The following is a 26,998-nucleotide window of genomic DNA, read 5'->3' as shown; positions in this document are numbered from 1 at the left end:
AAACTGCTTAATTATAATGTCCAACCCGCATGAATATATGCAAACCTGAATTTGCTGGGTGGAATGATATCCGTCACCCTGTAACGTACTGTGATCACCTTGAGAGTGCTACAACCGTGCTTGTATATGTAGGTTAACAAAGTAACGCTAGAAGGTATTTTCTATTTAGAAAATAGATTTATATCAAAACTAAACAGTAATGTTAAGCCCATTAGTACACAGAATATCGTTGAATATTTCACTGCAGCTCCCTTGACACTCTCGTTTGTCTTGGGTAATGTGGCATGAGCGCCATCTGGTGGACAGTAGTATCAACTGGCTGAAGTTGGCGTGATTCATATCGTACAGGTGCAAAATAGAAAGCATTAAAAAGAATAATAAAAACCTTCCCACCCAGGGTGTGCCCCAGCCTTATGACCTGGCCACAGACGCCCCTCCCCACCACCACACTCTGTGTAAGTGGCAAAAAGATTGAAATGGTAATAGATGGAAATGGAAATATATATAATGTGATGTTGGCCAGGATAAGGTATTGGAAGATAGGTGGTTGGATAAAATTAGACATACATATATACATACATGAATAAAACACGCGCACACACACACACACACACACATATATAATTTCTAAGGCACTTCAGCTGAAACAGTGTATGAGTAAAGTATGGTTAAAATTATTTTTCATGAGTAAAAGCAGGGCTGTTATTGTAGGTGTATGTTCAAAAATAATAAAAAGTTTGTATTTTTTTATTGTCGGGGGGGGGGGGGGGGGAAGCTGAACAGAAGTGTTTTGAGTCAAACAGCTTGTGCATTAAGTTAATAAGGCAAAATACTTAAAATGGATAAAAGCAAAATCCAACAGAAATCAACTGAAAGGCACTTCGCAATTATACCAACGACTAAAATTAATCTTATTTACAGATATGTACAGTTCTGAAGGAGTTTGCCAGGCACAGAAAACCGAGTGATTCTGTTTTCAAACACAGGCAACGGTCATTAGACGTTGGGTACCGGGCAGGGCTGAGAGGAAGGCGAGGGCGTGCTGCTGTAAAGGAGCGATGCACGTTTAAGGGAAGTTATCTAAAATGGCGGTAGTTAGTAAAAATAGCATGTGGTAATAAAACTATCTCATATAAATCAGTCAAAGTCTAGAATGTAATCACCTAAAATCTGTCCTGTGTAACATCTTTTTCTCTCTCTCTAAAAAAAGATATCATTCCGCACTAAAACACCCTGCTTGGTACTTTTTAACAGGGTAGCCCATCCCGGACTTGGGAAAAAAAACTGTGCTTGGATTTAGGAAGTGATTCCCTGCTTTACGTCTGAGCTGGGTGCCCCCCCCGAGACACACACACACAGCCCAGGCTACTTTATTCACCTCAGTCGCAGAGTGACGTCTGAAAGACATCAATCCTACATCTATGCCAAACACTGCAAATTCTGACCCATAAAACTTTGACTCCATTTATGATGCTGGAGTTGCTGGCATGATTGTGGCGTCTCATCCTTAACCTCTGATCCCGGATCAGATTCAGATTTCCACTCATGATGGGTGGGATGGCTGCTGAGCGGGAGGCCTGCTGATCTGAGGGGAGCCTCAGTGGGAGCCGCGGTCGTTGGCCACGTCCTGCAGCCTGCGTAACAGGGCCGTCTGGTTCTCCTGGCACAGCCGCTTGGCGGGCGACAGTCCCCCTCCATCTTCCAGCGCCATGCTGCGCTTCTTGGTGGGTGTCTCCCCAGTCTTGATCATGCTGTTGATCTCACGCAGTCGCTGTAGTTGGGGGAAGGGGGGGGGCAGTTACTATAGCAACCGGATTCCTATATACTGAACAGCTCAGTCAGGTATTTGCAGGGAATCAAAATCTTCAATCCGTGAACATGACAAGGGTTTGTGGCAGATGCCACAGGAATCATGACATTAGACAAAAGGCATCCTTACTATGTGCCTCCAGACCTCTGTAAACATACTAACTTAAGTGGTTATTTAGAACTAGAATTGCCGATACTCTCCACACACCGCGAAGGTGACATGAAGCTAAGTAGCACTTTTGTCTCTAGTGTATAAGTGTCACTCTGTATATCTGTGGATATTTGCCAGCTGATATAAGTATCTGCATTTAAGAATATAAGCATGCATGTGTTTATTAGAATGACTGTGACAAGCACAGGACATTATTAGACATATTAAACATATTATTAAACATATTAGACACATACGACATGTGGGTGTCATAAAACGAAACATTCCCGGCACACGGTCTTGTGTAGCACGTGTGTGTGTGTGTGTGTGTGGATTATGTTTATATTACATTGTGTGGACTAAGTGTTCCCCACAATGTGATAACTTATTTTGATGATTTGGGGACAATTCTTCAGGCTCCCGCAAATCTCTGTGAACGTAATCCAAAAAGTACAAATGCTAGAAGTCTCGTATTTTGTTTGGTTACTTATGGTTAAGGTTAGGGCTGGGTAGGGGTTTAGGTTGTCATATCGGGATTAGGGTTTTCCCCATAAAAAATAGAGTCCCTACAGATATATAATTACAAACCGGTGTGCGTTTGCCGGACGGAATGCAGCCTGCCACTCCATAGCAAAGGTGTGGCTGCTCACCTTGGACGGGCTGGTGCTGATATAGTAGAAGATCTTGTCTCGGGGGGACAGAGGGCTGTCATTCTTGTGGGGGGAGATGTAGATGGAGTAATTGTGGGACAGGAGCACCCGGCGCGGGGACCCCGTCCTCAGGGAGGGGTACGGGGACAGAGGCGGAGCCTCCGCCTGTCAGGGAAGTGCAGAGCAGCCTGATCAGGATGGAGCACGTCAGCACCACGCACCACCCCCACACCACCAGTCGGCACTGGGGCATATATGGAAGAGCTGTAGCCAATTTAAAGTGATAAGTAATAATAATCGTAAGTACATCACCTGACCATGAGTTATGTAACCCACAAGATCTGGGGGGCGTAGCTGTAATTAATGAGGTCTATGCAGGGAACAGGGTATGAACTACATGGTTTAACTGCTTAACTGGTAGTAGGGGGGGCAGGCACTGACATTCCTCATTATTATTATTATTATTACAAATATTATTACATCCATTTCACCCATTATCTTAGGTGGAGTGTTGCTCGTGCACTTCTTCTCAACTACCTGAAAACAATTACAGTTCCAAGCCTATGGTCATACCTAAAGCCTGTGACTCACCCCCTGCCTGTGACTCACCCCTTGTGTGGCCAACGAGCCACTGGAGTAGCGCAGCGCGAAACTGCGCATCTGTTTGACGTAGACTCTGTTGTAGAAGCTGATGAGATCGCCCTGCTCCTCTTCCTCCTGAGCCCCTGTGGGGGCACCAGTGAGTCGCGCAGGCGTTGCAGGGGCGCTCTCAGGCCGGGGGACGGGCAGCGTGCTGCTGGAACGCACGGGCACAGGACTGCCATCTGCAGGCAGTAACACAGACCTCAGGCAGGTACAAAGACAGTAACAATGACACCCGACAGACACATGCACAGGCAGACAGACAAACAGGCAGGGAGACAGCCAAGCAGTATAACATACAGTAAAACTTCGGATTGCGAGCATAATTCGTTCCGGAAACATGCTCGTAATCCAAAGCACTCGTATGTCAACGCGAATTTTCCCATTAGAAATAATGGAAACTCAGATGATTCGTTCCACAACCCAAAAAATATTCATACAAAAATGATTAATACGAAATATAAAATACATAAAGACCTCACTCGTTTATCAAGTTAAAATTTATTATACATTTTTGCTCGTCTTGCAAAACACTCGCAAACCAAGTTACTCGCAATCTGAGGTTTGACTGTATATCACGCTGATAGGCAGCAGACTGGATCCCAGAGAGACAGACAGACAGAGAGACAGACAGACAGCACCACCGGCTTCAGACATAGACATAGAGTACAGCCAGTGTGTGTGTGTGTATGTGTTCCTGTGGGCATGTATATATTATATTTTGGGGACTAAATGTATTCACAGTGTAATAAATACTTGTTGTTTTGAAACTCAGTTTTATAAAAATCTGTGAATGCAATAAAAAAACTAAAAATTCCAGAAGTCTGTATTTTGTGTGGTTACTTATGGTTAAGGTTAGGGCTGGGTAGGGGCTAAGGGTGTCATGTCATGTTAGGATTAGAGTTATGACCATAGAAATGAAGGCAGAGTCCCCACAAAGACATAGATACCTAATCTGTGTGTGTGCCTGTGTGTATGTCTGTTCTCTGTGTGAGTGTATGTTTGTGTGAGTGTGCCTGTGTGTATGTCTGTGTGTATGTCTGTGTGCCTGTGTGGTTACAGCAGCTTTCTCACTGTGATCTCGTGCGCTGCTCTCGCCTGGAGACGTCTGACGCCCCTCGTGTTCACTGCTCCCAGAGTGACTCCTGCTCCTTCCTGAGATCAGGACACTTCTGTACACCTGGGGGTGGGTGAAATGGTGTTATTCAGACCTAGCATTGTCCCACCACACCTCACGATCCCGCCAGTATCGGAACAGGACATGTGACTGGGTTGATCGCTTCAACACGCACGGTCTGCCAGGCGGCACCTGTAAGCACAACGTGCCGACACGCAGACGCCCACGCGGTGCCCGCCACACCCCCAGCCCAGCAGTGCCGCTCTCACTCACGCTGCTGTTGGCCTGCGGCTGCGTCCTGTAGCACCTCATTATGTTCTGAAAGGACTGGTCCTCCTTGGTCACCTGTCCGATGGGTACAGTAGCAGTTAGTACAGCCAGAGCAGCAGAAGGTGACCCAGCAGGTGCAGGGATACCCTGCTACCCTGTGGGACGGGTGGCACTCGGCTTATAGTAAGTCATCTATAAGCCAGAAATGAACATGGGACCAGCAAATTTCAACAGAGGAGCAGCAATACCAGCCTACAGATGCAATAATTAAAACTCATCAGTAAAAACTTCAGCTTTTAAAATATGTAAAAGAATGAAGTTGTGATCTGTCCCTTACTAGTACTATATTACAAAACTACTAATATACATGCATGTGCAAAGCAAATAGCTATCAAGTGCATTAATGCTCCAACGATACACATTCCTAAAACTAATATGTACTAAGTAACTAAGATAAGCTTATATTAATTTTATTATCTGTACATACTAAATGTTGTGAAAAACAGGATATAATCCTGTACGCTCCTACATGTACATATTTCCTCAATGATACTCTTTTCTACTTAATAATTATCTGTAAATGCCGCCTTGCTGGCCATTTTCTTCCAGTCTGTATGCATTTTACGTTTATAAAACCGTATATTTATTTATATCCCCACGTGTAAATATTACCTCATAAGCACCTAATATTACTATTTGCACTTCTGGTTAGACACAAAACTGCATTTCATTTTACTTGAACTTGTGTCAGGTGCAATGACAATAAAGTTGAATCAAAACAAATTAGTTTAAAAAGAAAAATTCTTGGATCAACTGTTAGGCCTACATGGAAGGAGGTCATGGTTCTCCCAAACATGGGCTTGACTAGACCAGTGTCAGACATGACATCAACCGTGTGAATATTTTAGTTGAACTGGGCATGTACTTGTCCTTCAGGACAAGACTGCTGGACCACAAGGCGGACAGACTGGGAGTATAGCACTGCCGGGTGTGTAGGATAGAGTTTGGTGTACAGTAAGAAGTAATGGGTGGTAGATGGAGCAGTGCCCGGTGTCGAGGATGGAGTAAAAAGGGGACACTGGGTACACAGGACATCCATCGGGACTGCAGCCCTGACCTTGGCCGTGATGTAGATGGCACACATGAGAAGCTGGTCCAGGTGGCGGTCCAGCATGAGATCTGTGCAGTGCACCAGCGAGTATTCGAAGCATGTCCAGATCTTCCGACGCAGCTCGGATGAGATGTCCAGCTTGACGCACATGTCTCGGAGGCGCATGCTTGCCAGGTGGTACACCTGAGAAGGAAGGGGCGGGGTCAGCACTGTCAGTCTTTATAAGTAGGAAGGGGCGGGGTCAGCACTGTCAGTCTATAAGTAGGAAGGGGCGGGGTCAGCACTGTCAGTCTTTATAAGTAGGAAGGGGCGGGGTCAGCACTGAGTCTATAAGTAGGAAGGGGCGGGGTCAGCACTGTCAGTCTATAAGGAGGAAGGGGCGGGGTCAGCACTGTTAGTCTTTATAAGTAGGAAGGGGCGGGGTCAGCACTGTCAGTCTTTATAAGTAGGAAGGGGCGGGGTCAGCACTGTCAGTCTATAAGGAGGAAGGGGCAGGGTCAGCACTGTCAGTCTATAAGGAGGAAGGGGCAGGGTCAGCACTGTCAGTCTATAAGGAGGAAGGGGCGGGGTCAGCACTGTCAGTCTATAAGGAGGAAGGGGCAGGGTCAGCACTGTCAGTCTATAAGGAGGAAGGGGCGGGGTCAGCACTGTCAGTCTTTATAAGTAGGAAGGGGCGGGGTCAGCACTGTTAGTCTATAAGGAGGAAGGGGCGGGGTCAGCACTGTCAGTCTATAAGGAGGAAGGGGCGGGGTCAGCACTGTTAGTCTATAAGGAGGAAGGGGCGGGGTCAGCACTGTCAGTCTATAAGGAGGAAGGGGCGGGGTCAGCACTGTCAGTCTATAAGGAGGAAGGGGCGGGGTCAGCACTGTCAGTCTTTATAAGAAGGAAGGGGCGGGGTCAGCACTGTCAGTCTTTATAAGAAGGAAGGGGCAGGGTCAGCACTGTCAGTCTTTATAAGAAGGAAGGGGTGGGGTCAGCACTGTAAGTCTATAAGGAGGAAGGGGCGGGGTCAGCACTGTCAGTCTATAAGGAGGAAGGGGCGGGGTCGGCACTGTCAGTCTATAAGAAGGAAGGGGTGGGGTCAGCACTGTAAGTCTATAAGGAGGAAGGGGCGGGGTCAGCACTGAGTCTATAAGGAGGAAGGGGCGGGGTCAGCACTGTCAGTCTATAAGGAGGAAGGGGCGGGGTCAGCACTGTCAGTATTTATAGGAGGAAGAGGCGTGGTCAACATTGTCAGTCTTTATAGGAGGAAGGGGGCGGGGTCAGCACTGTCAGTCTATAAGGAGGAAGGGGCGGGGCAGCACTGTCAGTCTATAAGGAGGAAGGGGCGGGGTCGGCACTGTCAGTCTATAAGAAGGAAGGGGCGGGGCAGCACTGTCAGTCTATAAGGAGGAAGGGGCGGGGTCAGCACTGTCAGTATTTATAGGAGGAAGAGGCGTGGTCAACATTGTCAGTCTTTATAGGAGGAAGGGGGCGGGGTCAGCACTGTCAGTCTATAAGGAGGAAGGGGCAGCACTGTCAGTCTATAAGGAGGAAGGGGCGGGGTCGGCACTGTCAGTCTATAAGAAGGAAGGGGCGGGGCAGCACTGTCAGTCTATAAGGAGGAAGGGGCGGGGTCAGCACTGTCAGTATTTATAGGAGGAAGAGGTGTGGTCAACATTGTCAGGCTTTATAGGAGGAAGGGGGCGGGGTCAGCACTGTCAGTCTATGAGGAGGAAGGGGGCAGGGTCAGCACTGTCAGTATTTATAAAGAGGAAGGAGGCGAGGTCAGCACCGTCAGTCTTTATTGGGAGGTAACTCAAAGGAGACTGGCATAACATGCAAACTCCACAAACACAGAACAGAGGGGTGATTCAAAACCCCCTCCTACTAAGCCACCCCAATATATAGTTCAGTGTTTCTCAACCCAGTCCTCAAGGACCCCCAGACAGTCCACATTGTCGCTCCCCCTCAATAAAAACGCGGACTGTCTGGGGACCGGGTTGAGAAACACTAATATGGAATAATGTAAGTAAATACGCCTGACCTCTGCTCTGCACACACACAACCTACGGCATAATTTCGGGGGCTGTGGGTACCTTACGAAAGAAGAGCGAGAGGGAGCCGGTTTTGGGGGGTTTGCTGGTGCCTGAGCTCTGAGGCTCCGCCTTCTTGGCTTGCTGTCCTGCAGAGGGGCTGCCCTGGGCTGTGGCCGGGGAGGTGACGCCGGCAATCTGCTGCGCGGTGAGGGTCCCGGCTAGGGCCTGTGCGGTGAGGGGCTGCAGGGTCCCTCCACCCTGCCCGGTCACACTCACCTGCACCGGGATGAACGTGATGCCTCCATTTTCATTGGCAATCCCTAGAGAAGGAGTTTACAGCCGTTGCTAAATTGGAACATTACATTCAATCTGTGAAACGCCATCTTATCAAATATATCTTTTAGCAATTCATAACAACCTCATAACAATGTATAACAATTGAAAACACTGCAAATACAATACTACCAAAGCATTAAACTGAGCATAAAAACCACATTGGCTCAGCAGGATAAGTATCTATGCTTGTGATCAGAAGGTCACCAGTTTGAATCCTATCCTCAGCGGAACGGTTCCTCTCTGTTGGGCCCTAAAGCAAGGCCCTAAGCCCTCTAGGGCAGTGTTTTCCAATCTGGTCCTTGGGGAGCCACAGAGTGTCCACATTTTTGCTGGGAGGGAGCGGACTGGGGGCAACATATGAACAGTCAGACCTCAAGCTGTGTTCTGTATTGTGCATATGTCTGAAAAGGAGCGCAGTAAGGGACATGCAAAAACGAAAGAATTCCAAAGCATCATTTGAAAAAAGGGACCTTGACCAGAACTCTTACAGAACCGGATGTCAATCATGTTTGACAATCATTACCCTGTACAGGTATGGTGACTGTCTGGCCGTTGTTGGCCGTGACGGTTGCCGTTGCCATGGTGACCACCGTCTGGCCTGCTGCGATGGTGCTGATGAGGGGTGACTGGGGCACCCTGACGGGCGTGGCAGGATCTGAGGGAGCCTCGCCGTCCGGGAAGAGGCGGCGGCGGGCCGAGCCTGTGGGCGGAGATCCGTAACGGCCATGGAGGGTAGCAGGGGATGCCAGCACACCTGAGTGGAACAGACGGCGGCTATCAGACGGGGTCCTCTCCCCTCCCACCCCTCCTGGTTGTTTCTGTGCACCGCTGCACTGCATAACACACGTTCTCAACATCAGTGCCACACGTTACTCGTTTCTGGTCTGAATTTATGCTGTTAGCTGCATTCACTACATAATCACCTTCCACTGAAGGAGTGTTTACTCTTTAATCATAAATGCTCCAGGTAATTATTATGAATTACGAAATTCTGTTCCACGTAGAGCTCTGTCTCTGTAACAATCACCGAAATAAATCACAATATTTACTGTGCTGTTGGTGGAAGTGCATAAATTATTCTAATTGATTTAACACATTTTACAGGCATATCTACACATGTATAACTGCACGGTACCAGTATCTCGTGAATGCTAGCAGATGCGCCGTGGAGGCCGTCATTCACAGCAGTCCATCAGAGCTCATTAACGGGAAGCCAGGCTTGGCTTGAGAGCCGCTGGTATACGGGGAAGGCACCTTCTACACCCGCACGCCATTTAATGTACTTTAAGGCAGTTTCATCGGTAAATGATTTGTACCTGGAGCTGGGCAACCATGTTATATCAGCACCATAAACAGCAAGCAGCGAGCTCCAGGGGCATGGGGCTGGGGGGTGTGGGTGAGGGTGAGGGCTGGAGTCCTACTGACAATCTTAGGGGCATTAAGAGGTATAGCAGGTTCAGAACAAACAGTGTCTGTCTGCTTATGCTGGGCTAGTCTTATGCTCTTTCGATGGCAATGCTACACTTTGGATTTGTACTGTTACGAACATATTATTAATCTTTAATCTCTTTTTCAGTTTCATTTTTTAAGGCTTTAAAACATTCTCAGCTTTTGATCAGTGACGTACCGTGCTCAGGGGACAGCAGGACCAAACACGGACCATCACATGGCGTAACTACACCCAGCACAGCATGCTCTGCTCCCGCTGCACCAGCTGCGTGGTTCTTACCCCTGGTGGGCCCGCCAGTGTTGGTCCGAGACTCGTTCGCTTGGCTTGGGGTGAGGGGACTGCCAGCCGTGGCCCCATCTGCGCTCTCAAAGTGCTGGGGGGGCATGACCTGGAAAGCAAGAAATGGGGGGTGTCCTCAATCCATATACCTTGACAGGAAAAGCTTGTCTGTCTGCCTGTGTCTGTCTGCCTGTGTCTGTCTGTGTCCGTCTGTCTGTCTGCCTGTCTCTGTCTGTCTGAGTCCGTCTGTCTGTGTCTGTCTGCCTGTCTCTGTCTGTCTGTGTCTGTCTGTGTCTACTTGTCTGTCTGTGTCTGTCTGTCTGCCTCTGTCTGCCTGTCTGTGTCTGTCTGCCTGTCTCTGTCCGTCTGTGTCTGTCTGTATGCCTGTCTCTGCCTGTGTCTACTTGTCTGTCTGTGTCTGTCTGCCTGTGTCTACTTGTCTGTCTGTGTCTGTCTGTCTGCCTCTGTCTGCCTGTCTGTGTCTGTCTGCCTGTCTGTGTCTGTCTGCCTGTCTCTGTCCGTCTGTGTCTGTCTGTATGCCTGTCTCTGTCCGTCTGTGTCTGTCTGTATGCCTGTCTCTGTCTGTCTGTCTCTGTCTGTCTGTGTCTACTTGTCTGTCTCTCTAGGGGTGACTGTGCTTACGACTTTTACACTTACTTTCATATTTGTATGTTCTACTTCAAAGATCTCCAGTGTGAGTTACAGGAGTACAGAATCTGGTTGTAAACGCACACTTTGGTCTGTCGCTAACCAACTGTATGGTCGCTAACCAGGCTAGTCGCTGCACAATGAGTGGTTGCACTGATTCATTAATTAAAGCCGTTGCTTGGGTGTGATCTGACATTTCGGTAAATGCTGCTAATAATATGCTGCCTTGGCCAACGTTGGTGAAGTTACCCTCTTCCCAAATGACTGGCTGGTGCCCTCTGAGACCTTCTAGGAGCCCCTCTACAGTCACAAGGGGCGAGGTGCGGCACTCGGGTGTGACTCACCTCCTGGCAGGTGGGCACGCGGTACTTGGCCCCCCGGATGCTGTCCCAGAGTGGGGACCCACTCCTCCAGGCCAAGCTCTCCAGAACCTGCTCCTCCACACGGTTAAGGTGTTTGACCACCTCCCGGAACAGACCCTCTTCTGTCCTCACCAGTACCTCAATCACCTGGGGGTGGGGTGGGAGGGTGGGGGATCAGGTTACTTTAATAGTCTGGGAGCTTCTCTCAGCACTGCAGGGCTGCTACTTCCCAATGAACCCAAAACTAACTAAAATGATATACCTTCATGCTAATGCTAACAGTTTCTCCTATCGGTGACCATCAAAATCACCCACAGTGCTATTGATAACATATGCATGCCCAGTGAGCTACCTTATAAAAGTGATATGGTGGCAAGTCAAAGATCTCAATGACTCGGGGGAACTCTCCTGGCGGGCGATAAGAGAAGATGACGATCTCCAAGCAGCAGGCGAGCAGAGAGCGATGAAACACGTCCTGTTCCAAAATTCCCTGTATTACAAACAGCAGTTCAGTCATAAATGTGTTGCAGTCATAAATGATGACGATCAGGGTTAAATGTCTCAGAGTCGGACCACCAGCAAGGGGTGCCAAACTTACAGAGAGGTCACAGTCACCCAGCCTCCTCTTCTCTTGGTCGATGACAGACTCCAGAATTTTGTAGTATAGAGCCTCAGCCAGACGGAAGTACTTTGCCCCGATTTCTACACAAACAAATATTCCTCAAGATAAAGACAGGAAAAACACTGAGAGTGTAAGACACGGCACCCTGCGAGCGCAATGGAGCCTGCTGTGGAGCAAACCTTGGGCCAGGCTGGTGCTCTCTTCGCTGTTCCCTTGATATTGCTGGCAGAACTGCTCACACATATCCCTTAGCCTGCAGGCAATGGCCTCGCTGGGGTCTCTGGTACATGCCCTGCAACCACGACACAGCCATCATGGTAAAAACCAAGCAAATCTGTGGCTCACCTGACAGGGATCATCTAGGACCAGCACTCAGATGGCCTCCACTATCTGGATTGCTGCTGTGCTGAACCGCTATGAACCCAACCGGGAGAAAAGACCTGGAGCAGCAGGGGTTCCCCATGAACCAGGCTGGGAAACGCTACCCCAGATAACCCAGCGTAGAGGCCTCACAAGAGAATGAAGGTACTAGACAGAGGGCACATGTTATAGGACTCCTAGGAGAGCTTCTCTCTTTTCTGCTAGATTTAGAAGTATTGTCATTATTGTTTTATCCCCCTAGACCTGTACACTCAAAAAATTGGACTAGATGCACAAACAGGCTTTAATACCCAAAGCAGGGGAGATGAGATTCTCTTTTTATCAGCCACAAGCACTTTATTGAGATAATCTGCTTGTGTTCCAGTAATCATTCTTCTGCTAATTAAAAGGCAACTGAAAACTGAGGCCTCCAGACCTCAGTGAGAGAGAGTGGATGTGGGTGGTCGCCATGGTGAATAAAATCTGCGATACAGACGCTCCATAAACAGCAGTGATGGCAATAAGAAGCGGAAGGGAGGAAAGCGGACCTGAGGGTCTGGGCCAGCCTCTCGCTGGGGCCCTGTCTCATTCCCGACAGCAGGCCATGCAGGCGACCCACGCTCTGCGTCGCCGTGGAGACAGGCGTGCCCCCGCCACCATCCGGCTCACACTTGCGGCCGGTCAGGGGTGTGGCCACGCGGACAGACGGCGCCTGCGAGAAATGAGGCAAAAGTCAGCGGGTCGGGTCCCACAGGCAGAATGTTTGCGTGCCTGTCTGTGGGCAGCCGGCCTTACGTAACGACAGGGCTGCGACTCGTCGGCCACAAAGGGATTCATCAGCAACCCAGAAGGGGAAAAGCTTGTAAAAGCAAAAAAAAAATGTGCCTCTTCAGCTTAGTCTGCAGTCGGTAATTACATGCATATCAGTAATTCTGTTTTTTTTTTTCTTTCGTCTGAAAATATTGAGAAAATTGAGTTGTCATATGCAGAATGTATACTGTCAGCTTTCATACACAGACGGCCCCTGTGATTCATGAGGAATTACACACGGGAACGAAATTTCATTTAACAAAAAATGAAATTAATGTACATAAAAATAAATTTCAGATGTATGGCCATGTGATCATCCCGGCTCTCAGGTCCATTTTCACACCTAAAGGTCAGTGTGATTATCCTGTTCTGACACATCGATTTCAACATATGGCCTGTCTGTCGTGACAGAAACAGGTTGTAAGGAAATTTTACATAATTGCTCCTCCCTTTATGATGGTTCTTTATTGGCTGATATATTGCTTTAGATTGAAAATGAACCATATTGATAGGCAAACGTATCGGAGTGTGTGCACATGTTCAGTGACTCACAGCGCCCTGCGGCTTGTGTGTGGGCTTCTCCATGTCCTCTATGCCGCCTGAGCAGAGACAGGGTCCCGGCGTGCCAATCTCCTCGCTGGCACCTTCACCCAGGAAAACCCTCTCGTCCAGGCTGCCCGTAGACAGCACGTGCTCTTCGTATACCCGGCCCAAAGAGGCACTGGATGTACACACAGGCAGGGTGACGATCAGGGCACATGGAGAGAGAGAGAGAGAGAGAGAGCGCTGCAGATCCAACATCAGCCAGCAGGGGGAGATAAAAGTCCAGGCTAGCACACAGGAAGGTAGAATTTTGTGTTATTTCCCCAGAAAAAAATCACTGGAACTCAAAGAAACCTCAGTGACAGATACAACATGCCAGCTGGGCTGAAACAAGTATGACTAGAGGGTGAATTATTATTCAACAGCCTGCCTGTACTCTCTCATCTGTCGCGGAAACGAAACAGCAGCAAGATGCACTCATCCAAATAACATCGAGCATTTAGCACATCAAACGCACACGCAATCACATTCTCACAGAAGCGGTTAAGCGAGGATTTCGGCCTCCTCAGCAGAATACGAAGCCAACAGACTTACAGACTGTCTCCGAAATTTGCCGGGTCCAGGAAGCCAGTCAGGCTTTCATCTTTTCCCTTGAGAACCTGTTGCAAAGCAGAAAGAGAAACAGCCCTCGTAAGATGAATGTTGGTAGCGGTTCACTCTGTAGTTATCGCTGGACTGGGGCTGGAGGAGGACTATGTGAGATCCTGCCCATCGCAGCCACTTGTACTGCCCAACAATGTGGCAACGCTGGTCCAGCCACAACCACTGAACATCACAAACAAAACCTTAATCCTGCATCACTGATCCATGGCAAAGAAAAACACTGCAGTCAAAATTCAAAGGTTACGAATCTATAGGATGATATGATTTATACGCTAATTCACAGATGGTCATTTTGCGTGCAAATATTACGACTGTCAGCAGCTGAGCCAGTGGCCCCCAAAGAGCCCAAGCAGCAGCACTCGTCAGCATCTTTAACCAGAACTGCTCAAGTAAAAATATCCAGCTGAAAGCATCCGCAAAAATGTCAGTCGCTAAAACCGGCGTCTTCTTAGCCCCTCCCCTTCAGGGGCTTGGCTAAAGGATGGTCTGCCCAACCAACAGAGACTGACCAAATTTAACCAATTGTTAGTGATTTAATGTTGATAATTTTCATCCTCCAGGAGACACCCCAAGGACATCTGAAAAAACCTGAACACTGATGCCCTCCCAACCGACCCAGAAAGGAATCCCAGTAAGGCCACTGCTCCCCACTCTGTATGTCTGCATGTCCGTCACATGTTACGGGGGCCCTTTGCGTGCTCCTATTTCCTCCCATAGTCAAAATACATGTGGCACCGGTAACTGGCAGGAATTGCCCATAGCGTGTGAGCGTGCATGTGTGCGTGCCTGGCATCCTGTGATGGACTGCAATCCCATCCAAGGTGTACCCCAGCCTAATGCCCTGTGATTGGCTGGGATCCTGTCCAAGGTGTACCCAAGTCTTCTACACAGAGCTGGAAAAAATCAAGTATCTTCAAAGAAGAAGTAGATCGTGTCAACCAAACGTATACGCCTCTTTTGACCATTTCTGATCCACCCCAACCAATTCCTGTTGCCTCTCGTTACCCACCTTCTTATCGAAGAGTTTCCGGATGAAGGGCTTCCAGAAGTGCTCCTTCACACCCTTGGCCTCCAGCACCAGGCCATCGTGAAGCTGGCACAGCTGCTCGATGAAGCAGAGTGAGCCCAGACCTGGTCTGAAGTCCTTGGTGCCGAAGTCCTCGGGGAGACCTGCAGGGGGCGACGGGTAGCTGCTCGTCGGTACACTCATGGCACAGGTGGTGCTGGAGGTCCAGCAGGCGCATCCTTAAAATCGCGTTTGAAGCTCTTTTTTCTTGCTATGTGTGTGTGTGTGTATGGTGCCATCGTGTGGATTTGACGTGTCTGTCGCGATGCATTCACGCTCCGTGGGATCTGCGGTGGCTGAGCTCAGAGGAGTTGTGCTAGCCCCATGGAGACATCAACCACCGCTAATGACACGCATATGTCCTCATGATCGGATCCGGCTGCCGGTCAGGGAGACACGGACACTGATCCTGGATTTGATCTGTATCACCCTGGGGGGGGAGAGACTAATGGAAGGGGAGCACAGAGCGTGGGGGAAGAGAACACACAGTGCAGCTGCTTACTTCATGGAACAGAGGGTGGTTTAGGGAGGACTGATCTGGGCTTATAACCAAGAGCTTCCTGGCGTAAATCCAAGTGGGAAACTGCTCGTATACCTTTAATGAGCACTTAGGCGAACATTCTTGGGGTCACCCACAAATGGATAAAATGCACTGACACTGCCAGGGTCACATTTCTTCTGATGGTGACCATGACCCCCTCACAGACCACCTGTAAGAAAACTGACTATGGGGTGTATGATGTTCTTTTATTATCATGGTCTGTAGTGGAAAGGATGTACCGCACTGTGAGTCAATGCTTCCTGTAAGGAGAAGTATGACTGGAGACAGCCGATGTGGAGCAGTTTGTTTAGATTGTTGGATGCAAGAGTGACCGGACACTCTGCACGGAGGACTGTGGTTGGACATTATCTGTGTGGAAAAGTGCAATTGGACACTGTCTATGTGGAGGAGTGTCTGTATGAGACTGGACCCTGCCAGTATGTGATTGGACATTGTCTGCATATGACTGGACATTATCTGCTTGTGACTGGGTACTGTCTGTGTTCAGCACGGTGAGTGGACACGGCCCCTTTGGCCACGGTACCTTTAAAGGTGGGGTTGAGCAGCTCCTTGCGGCTGGAGCAGAGCAGAGCGTTGCAGTAGACCAGGTCCAGTGCACACAGCAGCAAATGGTAGGAGTTCACCAGGTCATCGCTGATCATGGGGAAGTTCCCTACGACAAATAATGTGATGCGGGTTCATAGAGGCTGTCCCTCTGCATGCCATTAGCCCCAATGTTCCATTCCACCCTCCTCCTCCCTCTGCAAAATTTGATCCCCATGGTGACGTTCTTGTCAGTTCCTTTAATGGGGGGGGGAGCAAGCCAGAAAAGTCAAAGACTGAAATAAATATATTCCGTTATTAATGAATGAGGCATCTGTTTTCTTGGAATCTGTGATTTGTATATCTATATGTTACCTTAACTGGTTTTCCTGCTAAGAAGTTGCCTTAACCCAATCTAAAAGCAGGTCATGAGAAATTCCGAATGTTACGTTCACACCTAAGGAATGTCGTGAAACTAGCCAGTAGGAATAAAGCAAAACATCCAGGCAGGATTTTGAGGAGAACATACACCTGCCGAAAGCAGAAAATGCCTTTTGTTGTATATCAGAGGGGGCACCCTTTCCTCTTTGGGAGATGCTTTATGATTTTGTCTGAGAGCGTTCCCCAAACACCAGTGGGGAGTAACTACTTACATGTAAGGGTGTTACCTAATTAAATGACAGAATAAACTCTAATCTGTTACAGGTACTGAGAAAGAATATGTAACTAAATACAGATACTAATCAAAATCTTGTTGATTACAAATGGGCTACATCCAAATATGTTCTTCTCATTAAAAAGCCTATAGGCTTTGTATCTTTTCACCATGCAGAAATACCTACTTTTGGCACACTCCCAGACAGTGTAGGACAGCAGAGTCGGTCTGAATTTTCAGCTTTATTGCCCAGTTTAAAACAATTTTTAGAAAACTACTCAAAAATAATTCATATGTAATAAGTTACATTACTTTGATGAAGTATTAAAAAGTTACAATACTTTTCATACTTTACATTTTTAACAAGGTAACTAACAATCTGTAACATATCACATTTCAAAAGTAACCATCCCAGCACTGCCAGTGACAGTAGTATTGACTAATAAGGAAGCAGAACCTCTGCCCGGTTTGAGAGTCATGTCTCTAGCTTCCACATCCCGGACCTAGTGTGTGCAGATAGTGTTACTAATTATATGTCCTGAACACTGGAATCGCCACATCCCCACGCCCCCCCCCCCCATCTCTCACGGCAGCAATATAAAGACCAGCCTGGCCGGACTCCATGCATTCATTGTGAGTTTCCCCCCTGGGGATGGATCAGACCGGCTTGGCAGAGAGACACCGCAGGAAGAGAAAAGAAAATATGAAAAAGTTCCAGTGCTCCTCTCTGCACTCACACGGATTCGGCACCGGCACGTCCGGCAGGCCATGGTCACGTACGCATGGATAAATGCGACCTCGTGCTCGCATGGCACCACAGTGGGCAGCTTGCATGCAGTGCCATGGGCTGCAGTAACACACAAAGGTGTGCTGCCTGTATGGCCGATGTTTCTTACTGGCGCCTTTCACCGGTGCAGCTTGTTCGCTCGGGACTCCCAGGAGTCGTTCTAGACAAGCTCCGCCTCCCACCGGACCCTCAGGGCCCCACGGGGTAGAAGGGGCCGACCACTTCCTGCTACACCCACAGAGGGCTCCCACCAGCCTCTCTTATCACTTCCCAACAGACCATTGTGGGGAGGGATATGGGCTCAGGCAGAGCTGCCTAAACCACTGCCTGCAGCTTCTGCAAAAGCTTTGGCCCGATTCCCCCCCTACAGTCACGTGCACACGCTGCACGACAGGTTCATGTTACCCAGAGTGCTGTGCTGCGCCAGCTGGAACCTCAAAAACCAACAGCATATCACAGACTGCAGATCTTGTCTTCTGATACATATAATATTCACTATTACAATAGAATAGTGGTCATGCATGCCTTATTCATATTAGACAAAGAACTACTACTATCAATATTTATCATGTATGAATTATCACACTAATTTGCAAATTAAAACTGGCATGCCCAAAGTAACGCAAAAATATTAGTAATTATTTTACAATAATTACGCACATTATGGATTCAGTCTGTTATCCAGCCCTTACAGAAATATTCTACAGAGCTTTATGATAGTTATACACGACACCTTCTACAAAAAGACCAGCGACACATGCATTGTCAGTCCTGATCTGACGTACCTTTGTGATAATCTCCCCTCGATCGGTGCAGAGAAAGGAGCAAAGCCTGAGCTGCAGGTGTCAGCAGCTGTGGTTTCGCAGAGAGCACAGTGACGACTCTCTAGGTCAGGCAAAACACTTAAAGCAAAATCCCAAGCTGTGGGAGCAGGGAGGATGTTAAGCCCATTGGCCAGGCACCGTCCAGACCACTTCTCAGGCAAGCCTCAACTTGTCATCTACGCGCAGTTGCTATGACAAGGGAGGCCCGTGTGCTGGGAAATTGTGTAAAGACGCATATGTGCGCCCCCTAGCAGTGGCTGCATTTTAATATTCTTTTTTTTTTTTAAGAATAACACTAAAGCCTTGTTTTCACAACCAGACAAAAGTATTCCAGGATCTACTTTCAGTCAGTCTGCTGCACCAGCAAGATATTCCTACAAAAATACCACAAGTAAGCACTCAAAAATGTGGGCATGATGTAAATAATACATCATTTCACCCACCACTTCACGCTAACATTCATGAAATTGGCTCAGTCATGGTTCTGATATTCAACAGACATATTCTTAACAACCTAACGTACCTGCAACATGAATCTCCACTAAAGCAGACTACATCTCTGCTAAGGCCTTTACCGTCTTAGAGATATTTTAAACAACCCTGACTCTCTGTCCCTATCGAGGCATTTCTGTTGCAAAGGTAATCTCCTATGTGTCTGGCATGCCGTCCAGCAACAGGCAGCATGATGATAGGTATAAAATACATGGTTTCAATTAATAACAACTAAAAACTGGTAAGAAATTTCTTGACTATAGAAATAAATCTGTTCCCTAAGAAGCAGACGGTCTCAGTCTGGCAGGTGGACACCTGCCCAGCCTATCCTGACATTGCCCCTCGCACACAGTCCCTGCCTGGAAGGGCCACAAATGCTCAGAGCCATAATCCCTGCCTTGAATGGGACTTCTCATTAGACAGCCCCCTTGCCAACTCTGAAAAGGATTTAAACAATTTACAGCGCTGTGTCACCTAGCAGACAAATCCTCCATGTTATTAAAGGGCATTCTCGAGCTTCGGTGAGCTGCACTCTTAAAGTGGGCAGCCTGAAATGTGCAGAGAGGCTGTTTCTTCTATCAGCAGAGCACTGACATTTGTACTGCACATTTATGCGCACTCAGGCATATGTACACATTTACGTCTAAAAGCATTTTAAATCAGATCATGAAACCGTACATACCTATAGACTATGTACATCACATGCACACCCCTTATTAATTTTATCCATCCATCCATCCATCCATCCATCCATCCATCCATCCATCCATCTTCTGTAACCGGAACCCATCTCAGAGGCTATGGGCGCAAGGCAGGGAACAACCCAGGATTGGGCAACCAACTCATTGCAGGACACACACACACCCCTTATTAATTTATTTTTCCATTGTTCATTTTTTGCACTAGTTCGTGTCCACTCAGTAACACTTGAGGGCTCACAAGTAACTTAGCAACTCAGACACTACTCAAGTACAAATCGTGAACAAATACAATAACTGCATGAAATACATGAATCGTTATGATGGATTAAGGATTAAGCCTCTATCTAATATACAGCACTCAGCTTATTCTCATAGCCTTTTTATCTCCATACGATAAAGGGATTTTGTGTTGCAGTCACGCAACGGCCTTCCTCCTATCACGTACAGGTGTTTCACAAAAGAAGTTTACTAGTACAAATGCAACGAAAGCTACATAAAAACAGAGGATGCGTCCGGTAGAATAAACTTTCTAATTGATATATAGTTACAGCTTCTCACCTTTAGCATGCACAAACAGGGTCCAGCAGAAGTTAAAGACTTCTGTCACGGTGCAGGGATGTCGTCTGTGGAAAGAGCTGCAGTCAGAGTTCATCGGAGCCCACAGTGGGGAACACGCTTTCTTAGCGTAAACATGACACAGATTCTTATCTGCTTCTTACCATTCAGCACAGGAAGCTAATACTGAACCAATGGGAATGCTTGCCTAACTAGCCTGCCAGAGGCACATGCATACTACATGTGGGCTGTGCGGAACTCAAACTTTTACTCCGCAATTTTTGTCAGAAAATACCAGCTTCATTTGCATATTGGAGGATAACAGCATGCACGAATAGTACAAATAATTAGCCAATAACCAAACAAATTATGCCAGGGCAATGAGAAGAATTCAGCAGACATGCACATCAAAAATGAATAAGATCCAGGCCTGAGAAATGGGCCTACCGCTGTTTGCGTCCCCTCTGAACCCTGGGGGGGTCATCGGAAGGAGGCTTGAAGATGTCCTGGAAGATTGGGATGTACTTCTTGAAGATGACCGCCGACACAGTGAAGTTCCTCTCCAGCTTGTCTGTCCGCTGCCGGAATTCAGGTGGCAGGCTGGCCATGTCGTGCCACTTTCTCATCTTGTTAAAGAACTCGATAAGGCTTTTGAAGAGGAAGGGGCAGGGTTAGGATTAGGACAGGATGTCTGACAGGACGGTTAGGATTAGGACGGGATGTCTGACAGGACAGTTAGGGTTAGGACAGGAAATCTGACAGGATGGTTAGGATTAGGACAGGAAGTCTGACAGGATGGTTAGGATTAGGACAGGAAGTCTGACAAGACAGTTAGGATTAGGACAGGAAATCTGACAGGATGGTTAGGATTAGGACAGGAAGTCTGACAAGACAGTTAGGATTAGGACAGGAAATCTGACAGGATGGTTAGGATTAGGACAGGAAGTCTGACAAGACAGTTAGGATTAGGACAGAAAGTCTGACTTGACGGTTAGGATTAGGACAGGAAATCTGACAGGATGGTTAGGATTAGGACAGGAAGTCTGACAGGATGGTTAGGATTAGGACAGGAAGTCTGACAAGACAGTTAGGATTAGGACAGGAAATCTGACAGGATGGTTAGGATTAGGACAGGAAGTCTGACAGGATGGTTAGGATTAGGACAGGAAGTCTGACAAGACAGTTAGGATTAGGACAGGAAATCTGACAGGATGGTTAGGATTAGGACAGGAAGTCTGACAAGACAGTTAGGATTAGGACAGGAAGTCTGACTTGACGGTTACGATTAGGACAGGAAATCTGACAGGACGATTAGGGTTAGGACAGGAAATCTGACAAGACGGTTAGGGTTAGGACAGGAAGTCTGACAGGATGGTTAGGGTTAGGACAGGAAATCTAACAAGACAGTTAGGATTAGGACAGGAAATCTGACAGGACGGTTAGGATTAGGACAGGAAGTCTGACAAGACAGTTAGGATTAGGACAGGAAGTCTGACTTGACGGTTAGGATTAGGACAGGAAGTCTGACAAGACAGTTACGATTAGGACAGGAAGTCTGACTTGACGGTTAGGATTAGGACAGGAAGTCTAACTTGACATTTACGATTAGGACAGGAAGTCTGACTTGACGGTTAGGATTAGGACAGGAAGTCTAACTTGACAGTTACGATTAGGACAGGAAGTCTGACAGGACGGTTAGGGTTAGGACAGGAAGTCTGACAAGACAGTTAGGATTAGGACAGGAAGTCTGACTTGACGGTTAGGATTAGGACAGGAAGTCTGACAAGACAGTTACGATTAGGACAGGAAGTCTGACTTGACGGTTAGGATTAGGACAGGAAGTCTAACTTGACATTTACGATTAGGACAGGAAGTCTGACTTGACGGTTAGGATTAGGACAGGAAGTCTAACTTGACAGTTACGATTAGGACAGGAAGTCTGACAGGACGGTTAGGGTTAGGACAGGAAGTCTGACAGGAGGGTCAGCAGATCTCTATGCCTTTTGGAATGTTTCTTGTGCATATCTTATCCCTTTTAATACTTGACGATTGCACACACCCCGCCTCTCCAGGATGTTCTGGGAGTCTCCCGCACATTGACAGCAGCTGCCTGACACCCAAGAATGGTACTCAGTGTCATGGGATTCTGTCATTCCACTATTCAATGGCAGTAAAATGAGCTGGCGAGAAGTTGTACTACCACAACTTTGCCCCACCTTGGTGATCACATTTTTACTGCCACACTCTAGCCTTAGTCGGCAAATTTTACCACCAGCTCCCCACCACCACCCCCCCTCCCCACAGCCAGCACTAGGCTTGGGCACTACATAATTTTTAATACAGTCATGCTGTCCAGACATTATACCAAAGTCCTGGCAGTCCCTAAGTTATAAAAGAGATCCAGTCCCTGGATCAGTCTTTAAGTCAAATTTGTAGATAAGTTGAAAACATAACAATAGAGTACATAATAATAATAATAATAATAATAATAATTATTGGAACTTCGAGCCAACTGTACTGTACCTCAAGCCGACAAACTGCTGAAGCCACACAATGTTTCCATGAGTGTCATAAAGTAGTGCGTGCGTTCTTAAAATGAAAAACGGCATTTAAGCCATAGTTGTAATACAATAGACTTTATGGCAGTCCCTTCATAAGCACGGACTTCTGTAATTCCGATGTTCCTATCCCACAACTGCCTGTAAACAGTGTTTTCACAGATTTTTTTAAATCAACACTATTCTGGTATTTCCCACTAAAATTTGCTAAGGGGAGAAGGGTTGGGGTATTTTCAAATGAAAAAACCATGGTTTACCCAAAACGACATAAATATCTCATTACCATATTGCCGCCCAAGTCAAGCCAGCACCCTGACCCAGACCCCCCTCCCGGTTGTGCCTCATCTGCCTCCCTGAAATCACTATGCCTAAGGTGGGATGTCTACATCTGAATGTTCTGGAATATGCTTTAGCTGCCCCCTTGGATAAATGGGTAATGTTAACAGTAAGCTAGACACCCTAGGCTACAGAGGATATGAGCTCTAAGGAAGCCAGTGATTGTAACGTAAATGTTGCACATGAAGTTGACTGAATTCTACACATACAGCTTTGGATAAAATTAAGAGAGCACAGCAAAATTTTGAGTTTCACTCATTTCTCCGTTTATGGTTATATGCCTGAAAGTATACATTTTTTTGCAAACTCCAGACTGGCTCCTCCCTGCTTCTGACTGATGAAGGGCTCCTTCCTTGCTTTATGGGTCTTCAGTCTTGCTTCCAGGAACCTGCTATGAATTGTCTTAGCAGTGAACTTCACACCATTTAATGTTTCCCACTCCTGTTGAAGGTCACATGCAGTCATCCTCTGATTTATGAGGCACTGCTGGATGAGTTGACAATCATCTCTGGCATTAGAAAGTCATATCTGCCCACTACCTGGCTGGTTTTTAGTTATTGCCAGTGTCTCCTGCTTCACCTTGTTCTTGTGTGCTGCTTCACAGCTGTCAGACAGCAGAATTAATCCAGGATTTAAAAATGCAGATTTTTAAACACAGAGTGGTCTCTTAATTTTTTCCAGAGCTGTATAACCAGTATTTTAAGTACGTCATTAGCCAGAAGCACCGCATAAGGAGCATGTAATGAAACAGCTAACAATGAAACAGAGATGCATAAATGAAGCAAACCTTCTGCAGACAGAAATGGTCGCTAGGTTTCCCCATGCATATTGTGCTGAAGTATAACAAGAGTAATGGGGAGACTCGGCTTAAAAAGACTTGACAGGTATTCAAAAGGGAGGAGAGCGACAAAGTGGAGAATATCACCTGAGCCCTGAGCAGCGGAGGATCTTGGTCAGGGACACATAGTTGCCCTCAGACGTGCCCTTACCCACAGTCGGGACTGATGTCCTGCAGGCAACGTACAGGCCACAGGCGAGCCAGTGCAATTCACTGCCCTATCAGACACAAAGGAGGACGAGAGACATAAATGTAAAACATGAGTATCTATTTAACTCATTATTACTTCAAAACCTGACCCCAGTATTATAGTACTCATAATAAAAACCTTGAGATCAACAAAATTGTAGTTAAATGGACTGAATTTATATAGCACTTTTCTACTCTTACGAGTACTCAAAGCTCTTTACATTTCATGCCTTACATTCACCCATTCATACACCGGTGGCGGAGGCTGCCATGCAAGGTGCCAACTCGCACACCAGGAGCAATTTGGGGTTCAGTGTCTTGCTCAAGGACACTTTGATGGGGTCAGAAGGAGACAGGGCTCAAACCTGTAACCCTCCGGCTGCCAAACAACAGCACTACCTCCTGCGCCATCTTCCCGAACTGTAGTCCTGCAAACAGATCTGCAGTGATATTCCAAATCACCTCAATAAATAAGTCACAATATAACTCAGTGGGTTAAAATGTTATGCCTATGATCGGAAGGTCACAGGTTCCAATCCCAGGGTCAGCAAAGTCATGTCACCATTGGGCCCTTGAACAAGGCCCTTATCCCCCAGTTGTGTCAAGGACTTCCTAAAGCTGCTTTCTCAAAAATGTACATAGCTTTAAAAAAATAAGTGTAATTATATAGTTAACATAGCTATTTATCCAGGATGATGCCACAATGTCCCTACAGAAACCAAGGAAGTGGACACTGAAGATGAGGCCAGGCAATATTCTATTTCAATTCAAGGCAATTGAAAAGTGTGTGTAGCTGTCCATTACTCATTTATTAACTCCTACCATATGTATATCTTCGAGCCATGTGACATGAATGTAATGCAATGGCTTTATCTTATTATCATAATTAATCAAAAATGATATACAACTTTTTTTCATTTCATTTTCAGTACTATCAATACATTTACATATATTTGTATTTTGTACAGCCTTACATTACTATGAGTTTCATCTTTCATGTGATGTTATATTACAGCAAATTTTCAGAAAAGTCTCCAAAGGCCTGCTTTAATGGAATTTCAATGGCATGTCTCTTAACCTTGCGAATCGATCAACTGTTAGGATTGCATGATACATTGTTGAATCTCTGCCCCCAAAATTGAGAAAAAAAAATGCTGAAATATACAACCTGCCACGAAAAAAAAAAAAATTATATATATATATATATATATATATATATATATATGAATATTTCAAAATATTTTACAAGCACCACCTGGTGCAGCCAAGTCTGATAAGATCGGAGATGCTCATATGAGCTGGAATTCAGCTGTTGTACCGTTGATCCAGGTCCCTAACCCCGCTTCGATCATCCCGCTGTGCTTAGTCTCATTGTGAAAGAATGGAGGTATGACAGGCGCCCCTAACCCCGCCTCCCACCCCGACCACTCCCCTTTTCTTTCAAAAACGTCGAAAACACTCAACGTTGGCTAATTTCCACACCTTGCCATTATAGCTACTTCTGTATAATTCACAATTCAGAAATTTTTCGCAATAAAATGGCGTAAATATAAATACGGCCACAATTCACACTTCCGCGCAGTCACCTAGCGCCACCATTTAATGTCTAAAAACACATATCCAGAGTCCCCACGGTTCTTACCTCTAGGGTGTAATTTTTATTAATATTTTCATAATTTTTCCATGCTTCGCTGCGCGCCTCCTCGTCCATATTAAGGGCTCGGCAGAGGTCTTCAAAGCCCTGTTTCGTTTTCTGCAAACTCTCTTCCTCCTCGCTCATTTTAAAGCAATTTATGCCAACGGTGTTAATGCTGGATAAGAAAAAAATATATATGCTTCTTCGGTATTAATCCGCAAAACAGTCGCTGCAGTAAGAGCAAAGACGCTCGGTTACGCTATGAGGTATACTGGTAGCCATATCATTGTTTTCGTACTGTACGATATGCAGTAATGTACAGTGCAGCCATTTAAATGCCCTTTGAGTGACAGCTGCTGCCCTGCGTAGTTGACTTACGACAAATACGTACTCTCCTAGAACGACTATATAACGCCTATTGTGAGCGTATAACATTCGGTAAAACGAGTTTACGTAAGGCAAAGGACCCGCCCCCAACTCTGTATCGTGGATGCGGATTGGTTTTGGGAGAAGTCCTTCAAGAAGCCAAATAAAAACTTCCTGCCGCGTACCACGGCTTTTGGACTAGTTCCTGTAACAGTGTGCATCATATGAATGTGCAGCGTTGTGATAATATTTTAAGAGAGATTTTGAATTTAACAATATATTTTGCAAACAAACCTGATCTATTCTCGGAACTTATTTCGACATTCATATGAACGTTTCCTCTAAACTAGAAGAGCGACATAAAATATAAAAGTGTAAATTCGAGCAGCATAATATATGAGGATTATTGGGTGACGATATTGTCGGTTAGCTCAGTGCCCATTTACTAGGTGCTTTTTCATTACGTTTGAATCTTTCCCAGACGTAACAGTTTTGGATGCACTGAGCAGAATGATCTTAGAAACCATTACCGTATAAAGTAGTGTTACGATAACTCCTGATAGACATTTCCATACAACCTCATTGTTATATTCCATTAACTCTAAAGATAAACATCACAGATAATCAGTTAACATTTTAAATAAAATAATCGTATATTTCCTGCATATAACCTCCTACGAAATAATTGACGATTTCCAAAAAAAACTCAAACGTCATTTAATTACAACACACATCACATCATACAACTGGTGCAAATAAAACTTATTGAAAAAATATTTAGTGAAGAACAGATACAAGGAACCGCATATTGCAAGTTGATGTTCATACATGTGTTTGGTTTTTTTTTTCTTTTTCATACTTGATAATTCCTTCCTAATCTGAGATAATTGTCGGTATTTTGCGCAGTGGCAGGCCATTGCTTAGACAAACAAAGCAAATACAAAAAACATGCTTTATTCACCACTTGCACAAGTACAGGTACACTGGAATGCTTCTCCTCGCCCACCCCCTCTTGTTCTCCATAGCTTGGGGGTCACAGCACATGGTCAGCTAACGTGCAGCGACCCTGA

General features: G+C 46.4%; 1 protein-coding gene across 2 annotated transcripts; it reads right to left on the bottom strand.

Moving 5' to 3' along the window:
* Positions 1-157: 157 nt before the first annotated feature.
* On the bottom strand, positions 158-25,954 carry rbl2 (retinoblastoma-like 2 (p130)). Of its 2 annotated transcripts, XM_049030652.1 has the most exons (22): positions 25,569-25,954; positions 23,825-23,955; positions 20,453-20,653; positions 20,009-20,073; positions 15,993-16,121; positions 14,851-15,011; positions 13,773-13,837; positions 13,188-13,356; positions 12,374-12,537; positions 11,645-11,757; positions 11,442-11,545; positions 11,196-11,333; positions 10,826-10,990; positions 9,834-9,942; positions 8,628-8,858; positions 7,829-8,088; positions 5,757-5,933; positions 4,643-4,714; positions 4,327-4,432; positions 3,220-3,434; positions 2,611-2,775; positions 158-1,771 (listed from the first exon to the last, which is right to left on the bottom strand). In XM_049030652.1, the coding sequence occupies exons 1-22, from the start codon at positions 25,704-25,706 to the stop codon at positions 1,598-1,600; spliced, it is 3,252 nt and encodes a 1,083-aa protein (XP_048886609.1). In that variant the 5' UTR covers positions 25,707-25,954; the 3' UTR covers positions 158-1,597. The 2 variants fall into 2 exon arrangements, with proteins under 2 accessions (XP_048886609.1, XP_048886610.1); XM_049030653.1 differs by lacking the exons at positions 20,009-20,073; positions 20,453-20,653; positions 23,825-23,955; positions 25,569-25,954 and adding an exon at positions 18,219-18,457.
* Positions 25,955-26,998: the final 1,044 nt, after the last annotated feature.

This window comes from Brienomyrus brachyistius, chromosome 11, assembly GCF_023856365.1.
Source record: "Brienomyrus brachyistius isolate T26 chromosome 11, BBRACH_0.4, whole genome shotgun sequence".
In the NCBI taxonomy this organism is placed as follows: Eukaryota; Metazoa; Chordata; class Actinopteri; order Osteoglossiformes; family Mormyridae; genus Brienomyrus; species Brienomyrus brachyistius.
This window is presented reverse-complemented; position numbering and strand designations above follow the sequence as displayed.

Excerpts from the sequence above, each read along its gene's own strand:
- rbl2 (XM_049030652.1), bottom strand. The coding sequence starts at position 25,706 with ATGAGCGAGGAGGAAGAGAGTTTGCAGAAAACGAAACAGGGCTTTGAA. Across the intron at positions 20,654-23,824 it reads CTCCGCTGCTCAGGGCTCAG|CCTTATCGAGTTCTTTAACA; the intron begins GTGATATTCTCC and ends CCTCTTCAAAAG. Across the intron at positions 10,991-11,195 it reads CACCATATCACTTTTATAAG|GTGATTGAGGTACTGGTGAG; the intron begins GTAGCTCACTGG and ends CCCCACCCCCAG.